Source organism: Aegilops tauschii, chromosome 5, assembly GCF_002575655.3.
Source record: "Aegilops tauschii subsp. strangulata cultivar AL8/78 chromosome 5, Aet v6.0, whole genome shotgun sequence".
Lineage (NCBI taxonomy): Eukaryota > Viridiplantae > Streptophyta > Magnoliopsida > Poales > Poaceae > Aegilops > Aegilops tauschii.
Genome location: NC_053039.3, coordinates 515,750,010 through 515,759,068, shown reverse-complemented (window position 1 = coordinate 515,759,068; position 9,059 = coordinate 515,750,010). Strand labels below are relative to the sequence as shown.

General features: G+C 49.2%; 1 protein-coding gene across 1 annotated transcript; it reads right to left on the bottom strand.

Moving 5' to 3' along the window:
- Nucleotides 1-7,045: 7,045 nt before the first annotated feature.
- Nucleotides 7,046-8,311, bottom strand: LOC109741600 (uncharacterized). Its single transcript, XM_020300681.3, has 2 exons — nt 8,006-8,311; nt 7,046-7,893 (listed from the first exon to the last, which is right to left on the bottom strand). Exons 1-2 carry the CDS (start codon nt 8,201-8,203, stop codon nt 7,297-7,299), a joined length of 795 nt encoding a protein of 264 aa, XP_020156270.1. The 5' UTR covers nt 8,204-8,311; the 3' UTR covers nt 7,046-7,296.
- Nucleotides 8,312-9,059: the final 748 nt, after the last annotated feature.

The window sequence follows — 9,059 nt, the reverse complement described above, 5'->3', positions numbered from 1 at the left end:
TGCTTATGTCCCATCTAGAGGTGCTTCAGGTGGCTTGCTTACCATCTGGAATAGCTCGGTTTTCTCTGTTGATGTGTCTGTTTCTGAGGATTTCGTTTTGGGCATCAAATTTACCAGTACACTCTCTGCACAATCCTGGACCTTATATAATATTTATGGCCCATGCACGGGTCCTGCCAGGGTTGATTTTACCAATTGGGTGTATGATATGGACATCCAAACGGACATGATTGTCTGTTCCTTGGCGACTTTAACTACATTCGTGGTCCAGAGAACCGCAATAAGCCCGGAGGAGACTTTAATGACATGTCTACTTTTAATGACATCATCCGCAAACACAATTTAATTGAGCTGCCACTTAAGGGATGACTTTACACCTGGAGCAACATGCAACAAGACCCATTACTTGAACAACTTGATTGGTTCTTTACTTCGCTCCATTGGACACATGTGTACCCCAACACGCCAGTTAAACCACTTTGTAAACCGGTCTCGGATCATACTCCTTGTGTGGTAAGCATTGAAACAAAAATACAACGTACCAAACTTTTCAGATTTGAATCATATTTGTTGTTACACCCCGGCTTTATGGACGTGGTCAAAAAAGTATGGGATCGACCTATCAACCCAACAAATGCTGCCACGATCCTTTGTCGCAAGTTTAAGCTTTTGCGGCAAGAATTAAAAGCGTGGAGCAAGAATATTTCTCGGTTAACGGTGGCTATTGAGAATACCAACAACACCTTGACCGAATTGGATGATCTTGAGAATAGAAGACCTCTCACTATCCCTGAATCCAACTTTCGCAAGATCATCAAGAATCATCTTCTGAGACTGCTGGATTATTAGAAGCAATATTGGAAAAAGCGATGCACCATTCGTTGGGTTAAATTCGGAGATGAGAATACTAAATTCTTCCAAGCCGTTGTAACATAAAGATACAGGAAAAACAACATCACTATCCTTCAAACTCTGGATGGGCTGACGGTGGAAGATCATACGGGTAAAGAAGCCCTTCTTTTCCAAGCTTATACCGAAAGACTTGGTACTTTCAATCCTACACAGATGAAGTTTGATCTACCATCACTGATTCGACCGACAGAGAATCTTGACCACCTCACGCTACCATTCACAAACGAGGAAATTGATTCGTTCATTAAAGAAATGCATGCCGACCGTGCATCGGGGCCGGACGGTTTCAGCGGCTTATTTATCAAGGCTTGCTGGCCAATTATCAAGGAGGATTTCTATACACTTTGCGCTCAATTCCATGCAGAGGATCTTAACCTCCAAAGCATAAATGATGGGCTAATAACCCTCAGTCAAAAGTAGGGTCCCCCTCCATGGTCAATGATTACCGTCTGATCACATTACTCAACTGTTGCCTCAAACTCATTACTAAGCTCCTTGCCAACCGTCTGCAAAAAGTTATCCTAAGAATTATACATTGCAACCAATATGGCTTCGTTCGAGGGAGATCAATCCAAGACTGCCTTGCCTGGACATTCCAATACATCCATCAGTGCCAAGCCTCCAAGCGGAAAATAATCCTCCTAAATTTGAATTTTGCAAAAGCCTTTGACACGATTGAACACGATTCAATGATCAACATTATGAAACACATGGGGTTTAATGACAAATGGTTATCGTGGATTCAATCAATTTTTTCTGCTGGGCGATCTTCTATTTTGCTTAATGGAGTCCCAGGCCAACAATTCCACTGCCGCAGAGGTGTTCGTCAAGGGGACCCACTCTCCCCTCTCATCTTTGATATGGCGACGGATCTCCTCCAATCAGCCATCAACGATGCCTACAGGAGAGGTCTAATTGAGCTGCCATTTCCCTCCAACGGGAATATGGACTACCCAATCATCCAGTACGTCGACGACACGCTTTTACTCATGCCCGCCTGCCCTAGACAAGCTGCAATCATTAAAAACATATTGTCTGACTATGCCCAATCCATCAGTCTGAAAATCAATTTCCACAAGTCAACGCTCATACCCATCAACTTGGATTTGGAGCTGGCCACCAACATTGCTACGAGTTTTGGATGCTCGATTGGCTCTATGCCTTTTACCTATCTTGGCCTCCCCCTGGGCACTTCCCGTCCCACAATGCAAGATTTTATGCCACTTGTCAGCTCCATCGAAAGGAACCTGTCCTCCACGCTCTCACTTATGTCGTACACAGTGAAACTTACTTTAGTCAACACAACGGTTACCTCTCTGCTCATATATGCAATGTGCACGCTCAAGTTCCCTCCAAAACTCATTGAAATGCTGGACAAAATCAGAAGAAGATGCCTTTGGGTCAAAAAGACAGACCAAGGTGACAAATGCAACTCTTTGGCTGCATGGGACATGGTATGTAAACCCAAAAACAAGGGAGGCCTCGGAGTGCTAAACCTCAGGATCCAGAATGAAGCCCTCCTCATGAAGTTCTTGCACAAATTCTACAACAAGTTGGATATCCCTGGGTCCAACTTACCTGGGATTCTTATTATAACCAGAAAATTTCACACGCCATGGATCCAGTGGGATCCTTCTGGTGGCATGACATGCTCAAGCTAACCAACCATTTTCGTGGGATCTCTCACATCAACATTGTGTGTGAAACCACAACCCTCTTCTGGAAAGATCTATGGACTGATCAATTACTCTTGGAGTCGCACCCACATGCTTTCTCGCATGCAACTAATGAGGATGTCTCCGTAAAGGATTTCTTGGGGATCACATCGCTAGGAGCGGCCTTTCATCCACCACTCTCTCCCTAGGCTCATGATGAGGTCAGACACATGCAAACGATCGCGTCCTCCCTCCAACCAATGGCTGCAACTTCGGACGTATGGCACTATGTTTGGGCAAAACCACTTTCAAATCCACGGACTATTACCAGTTCTTCTTCAGGGAGATTCAATCTCATCAAGTCTTTTGGTGGCTTTGGAAATCCAAATGCACAATGAAGCTGAAGGTTTTTGCATGGTTACTGTTCAACGAGAGGCTCAATACCCGGAATATGCTCAAGAGACGTCATTACAATATAGGCGACGATCATAATTGCCTCCTTTGTGGGCTTAACATTGAAGAGACGGTTGAGCACATGATTTTCACTTGCTCTTTCAGTAAACATTGCTGGCATGCCCTGGACATAAACTGGGAACCATTCTCTGGCCGGATGCAAGCTATTGAAGATCAGAAAAATAACCACCCTACACCGATGTTGTTTGAAAAATTCACTGTGGCAGCGTGGAGCATATGGAAGGAAAGGAACAATAAACACTTCAGAGCAATTGACTCTTCCTTCTGGTCCTGGCTAGACATATTCAAGAAAGATTTTCAGCTCCTCCAACATAGGGTCAAAGAGGTCCATAGGCCTTTTGTGCTCAATTTTGTAAACTCCTTACACTAGACCACTACTTTTGTATAACTGCTCCCCCCACTTGGCCCAAAGTGGTCAAGTCCTCCCCCCCCCCACCTCCCATGTAAATACTCCACTTTGTACAGTGCTCTTTTATCTTATTAATATAATTACACAGTAGGAGCCTTTCCTGCTGTTCACGATCAAAAAAAGTAATCAATGATCACATTGAGTCCATAGGAAAGCCAATACTATTAAAAGGGGATGAGGTTTTGATCATGAGTCATTTGCTCAAGTGCTTGAAGATATTCCTCCAAAACCCTCAGCCACGCCCTCACATTCCAATATGTCCAAAACCCTAAAGTTCATCTTGGTCCCACCGATACACATACACTCGAACCCATCGAGATACATTTGACAGAGCCTCTGCCTAAACCCAGAAACTCAGTCTCACCAAGATGGCATTCAGTTCCATCGAAGTGCACTGGCAAACTTTCTGTAACCCATTAACTTCATTTTAGAATTACCAAAATCCTGATAGTGCTGAGGTCATCTCAAATCGGTCCCATCGAAACGTCTAAAGTTCAAATCTTTTGCACTAATCGGTATCACCGAGTTTTACACCCGGTCCCTCCAAGTTGTGCATAAAGGTGTGTAATTGTTAGATTTTTTGTGAAGGTTATATATACCCCCACCTACTCCACCTACTCTCAGAGAGAGCAGCCAGGACGAAGCCACCACTTCCCATATCCATTTTCTGAGACAGAACCACCTACACTTGTGTTGAGATCAAGGGATTCCACCGCAACCATTTGATCCTTGATTTCTAGCCCCCTCAAGTTGCTCTCCACTCCAATCCTTCTCCCACCACCATGTCAAATCTTTGTGAGAGTGATTGAGTGTTGAGGAGACTATCTTTTGTAGCACAAGAGCAAGGAGTTCATCATCAACAACAACATGTATTACCTTTTGGAGAGTGGTGTATTCTAGATTGGTTAGATGTCACTTGTGAGCCTCCAAATTGTGTGGAGTTGAACCAAGAGTTTATAAGGGCAAGGAGATCACCTACTTCATGAAGATCTACCTCGAGTGAGGCTAGTACTTTGTAGACGTAAGCCATGATGGCATAGACAAGGTTGCTTCTTCGTGGACCCTTCGTGGGTGGAGCCCGCTGTGGACTTGCGCAGCCATTACCCTTTGTGGGTTCAAGTCTCCATCAACGTGGACATACAATAGCACCACCTATCAGAACCACGCCAAAAATCATTGTGTCTTCATTGCGTTTGATCTTCCGATCTCTACCTCTCTTTACTTCCTTGCACTTACATGTTGTTCTCTTTCTGCTGCTTCATCTCTAGATATGCATGTGTAGGAAGTATTGATTCCCATTTAACTTGTGCTAAAATCTGCCTAAATTCCAAGAAATTGTTTTGCACATTTGCCTTACTAAATGTCTATTTACCCCCCCCCCCCTCCCCCCTACCCCAATCTAGACATATCTTCTCGATATTTGACATGGTCTCCTGTTTCCCCTCTTATCTACTCACCTCGTCGGGATACCCTATCGAGGGATCTGCAGGAATCTACTCTGGCAATGGCAGATAGCCTGATGACAAGGACTAGCTTTGGTCGATGTTTGCCAACCTATGGGTGTGAGGGCATGGATGGAAGAAAGACAGGTGTTGACAAGCTGGTCAAGCAACACTTGCATAGAGCACAACAAAGGATGAAGGACCATGCAGATAAACATCACTAAGAGAGACCTTTCCAACAAGGTGTACCTGGAGCTGCAGCCTTACAACCAATTATTGGTCACCAAGTGTGCGTGCCACAAGCTCGCATTCAAGTTCTTCCAGTCGTTCATGGTCATAGCTAGAGTTGGGGTAGTGGCTTACATGCTTCATCTACCGGTGGTTCGCTTGTTCATCATGTGTTCGATGTATTGCAGCGCAAGAAAGCGCATCTTCGCGTCGACCAGCTAGTGAGTCCTCTCCCCACTAACGAACCTGAGTTTCAGGTACCCCTGGAAGTGTTGTGTATCGTTGGCGCAAATCTGCCAACAAAATGGTGTGCCATGGCCTTGCCACTTGAACTAGGGAAACCGAGGGCGCCTCCACCTAGGAAGACATTGATGATCTTCATCGACGCTTCCCAAGAGCTCCAGCCTAGGCACCACTGCAAACCCTTGATCGGCGCAACAAAAAGACCAATCACAAGCCAGTTGGACGAGTTCTCGTCCACTGGTCTTACTCCACGGCGGACAAGGTGATACGGGAGGACCTCGTCGGCTACGTCAAGGCCACCTTGAAGCTCCAGCTTGGGGACAAGCCGGATTTCAAGGAGAGGGCATTGTTGGCGACACTTCTATGATTCTACCTCTACTTCCCCTGTTGCTCCAAACAAACGCGACACGGCATCTACTCCAAGCGACAGCATGAAACGAAGGGTGATCAGGCCCAAGACTACCATGGTGAGGAAGCCCAACCCCAGAGTCAGTGGGGCCATAATGGGTTCAAGGCCGAGGAAGGAAAGCACTACTTAATCAGTGGTCTCTCTGCCCTAGCACTTAGGAGTACGATGGGGGCTACACTCTCTGGTGTCTCTCTTCTCCTTCTTTCCTCAACCTTTCGATACGGCTCAGTGAGCTTGTCAAACCGCCTATAATAGATAGTGAATCACATCAGTTACCTTAACAACGTGTTGCAACTATTGTGATCATGGGTTTGTCCCGTGGTTTTACTATGGGGTGGGGGTAAATAATCGATGCCATCTATGCATATGTTGTGATACCCGCTTACTCGTTCGCCCCTCCCTCTCGGATTGTAAAGCCCGATGTAGATTGTCAATTTGACAATGTGATATAAGTTATATATCACAAAATAATTCTTTCGAATATGAATTCGATGGTTTACCTTTTTAAGCATGTGACTCAATATTTTAGGCGCCGGGCCAATTTTGTGCATCATGCCACACCCTCTGGATGTTTGATCATTCATAGGTCCTCACGTTTAGCCACTCCGGTGGTACATCCCCACACACGCTTGCTGCACATTCACATGCTGCAAGCTTCTTCTCGCTCTCACTCACAGCACCATGGTGACATTGGTGTGAGAATGCGTAGCGTAGTGATGGTGAGTTGAAGCTGTGAAACGGTAACACTGCAGGCATCACCGAGAAGAACGTCCTGCTAACCTGACAGGTCACCGGAGCCGACGGTTACTGCGAATCTTCTGGCGCAGCAGCCCCTGTACTTCTGGCGCAGCATCCCCAAACGCACCTCCCGCCATAGCTGAAAACATTCGTCGATCTCGAGCTTTTCAAGCCCGCCTTTCATTCTGAACTACCGTCCATTCCTAACCTATCCTGGAAAAATCACATGCGGCTGGTGTACTAACCGACGGCCGCACCGGCCATGTACAGAGAAGAATACAACAGCCTCTTCATTTTATTTACAGCTCATAAAGCCACCTACTAGACGTTGGACACGAGATTTGCTTGGCATTTGCCATCAAACACAAACCCAAGTAAATTTCAGATCTCAAATGGATTCCATGTTCACCGAAACAGCACAAGATTTGCAGTATCATACCGAAATCACTAACAGAGAACACTAGAATTTCAATTGTGCAGCACCAATATTTGGGCAAAGGAATCAATGTAAACTGTGACAAGTTTCAGAAGGATGTTGCTAAAATGAAGATTCAATTACCCAATTCAGTTACACAAATACATAAGCTTACTACAACACGATCGTCGCCACCGTTTCTCACAACACACACAAAGGGGTGCACAGGATCACCAGTGCACCCCAACCCAGATTTCAAATTTACAGCCTAGCACCCCCGACACAGCCCGGACATCTCGACTAACAGCACAGAACAGGAAAAACTGCTACTGGAAAACTATCGCCAAGCCCTAGGATCTCCCTCCAAGGATCTACTTCTTGGCCTTCTTGGCGGCCGGGGCCTTCTTCGCCGGCGCAGCCTTCTTGGCGGGCGCGGCCTTCTTCACCGGCGTGGATCTCTTGGTGGGCGGCTTCCTGGCGGCGGCCTTCTTGGGCGCCGCGGCGGCAGGGGCCTTCTTCCCTGGCGCGTCCTTGGCCGAGGTCTTGGCAGCCTTGGCGGGGCGGCCCTTGGGCTTGGCGGCAGCCTTGGGCTTCGCGGCGGCCTTGGCCTTGGGCTTCGCGGCGGCCTTGGTCTTGGCGGGCGCCTTGGCCTTGGGCTTCGCGGCGGCCTTCTTGGCGGGCGCCTTGGCCTTGGTCTTGGTGGCGGTCTTCTTGGCTGGCGCCTTCTTCTTCGCCGCGGGCTTCTTCTTGGCCGCCGGCTTGGGCTTGGCCGCGGCGGCCGACAGCTTGTACGAGGCCTTGACCTTGGTCAGCTTGCCGGAGGCGACCAGCTTCTTGAGCTGCACCGACAGAATCTTGCGGAAGTTGGCCGGGAGGTGCGCCTTGTGCTTGTCCTCGACGAACTTGGCGATGGCGTACTGGCTCGACCCCGTCCGCTCCTTCAGGGCGGTGATGGCCTCCGACACCATCTGCGCAAACGCAAACACCATCAGATCAAGCGCAAACACGAACGAACAGAGAGCAATTCAAACGAGATACAACGAGAATGGGGCTAGATTCGGCGAAGGACTCGGGGTTTACCTCGGCGTAGGTCGGGTGGGCGGGGGTGGCGCGGGGCTTCCTCGGGGCGGAGGGCTTCTTGGCCTTGGCCGCCTTGGCCTTGGTCTCCTTGGCCGGCTTCGCGTCGCCGGCGGCGGCCTCGGCCGTGGTCTCCACGACGGGGTCGGCGGCCACCTCCACCTCAGGGGCCGGGACATCGGCGGCCACGTCGGTCGACATTGCAGCGAGGAAGCGAGGGGAGAGGAGAGCGCTGGTGCTTGCTTGCCGGAGCCGAGAGAGATGCGTGAGCTGAGGCGCGGTGGTGGGTGAGGAGGTCGTGGCGGAGCAAGCGGTGGTTAAATAGTGGGAGACGTCGGGAAGACGGTGGAGGCCCGAATGCCGCGCGCTGATTGGTCGAGGGGGCGTTGCCGCGGATCGCCCCCCTAAGCGGCCGTCAGCAAACCTGGCCCGCCCGATCTGCTCCCATCCAACGGTCCTCCACGCGCCCCATCCGATGCCGCGGATTGCTTCCCCCCTGGTTGGCCCTCCCCGGCTCAGGAACCAGCCTCCGGACCTCCAGAGTGTGCTTCTCCTCTCGATTTCCGATCAAATATCGCTCGATCAGACCGACCAATTCGACTGTAAATTTTTGCATCGTGTAGGCACGGACCATGACTTTGTAACGAGATTGAGTTTGTGTGATTTGGTTGAGTATTCTGGGAGAAATTAGCCGGTGATCAGGGACTGGTCAGGATGCTGCCTTTGTGCGAGTTCGCCGGAGATTTCCGGCCGGGGGCACGGGGTGCTCCGGTGAACAATGACATTTTCCGGCGTGGTCATGTAGCTGGTTAACGTAGCAATCCGAAGGTACGGGAAACACGTCGATCGGACGTCGTTTTGATAGGCTACGAGGCGACGGAACGAGATGCAAGTTGCACAGCTTGCGGCACCCTTCGCTGGTGGTGTGTGAGTTCAGCCCTGCTTTGCACCGTTCTCCGGCGCGGTGCCCGGCCGGCTCGCCGGAGAAACGCCGTCCTCCGGCAGGTGTGCACATGGGGAAGGCGTTCCAGCTGCTGCATTTGGGTTGTCACTTTTG

Excerpts from the sequence above, each read along its gene's own strand:
- LOC109741600 (XM_020300681.3), bottom strand. The coding sequence starts at position 8,203 with ATGTCGACCGACGTGGCCGCCGATGTCCCGGCCCCTGAGGTGGAGGTG. Across the intron at positions 7,894-8,005 it reads CCCACCCGACCTACGCCGAG|ATGGTGTCGGAGGCCATCAC; the intron begins GTAAACCCCGAG and ends GCGTTTGCGCAG.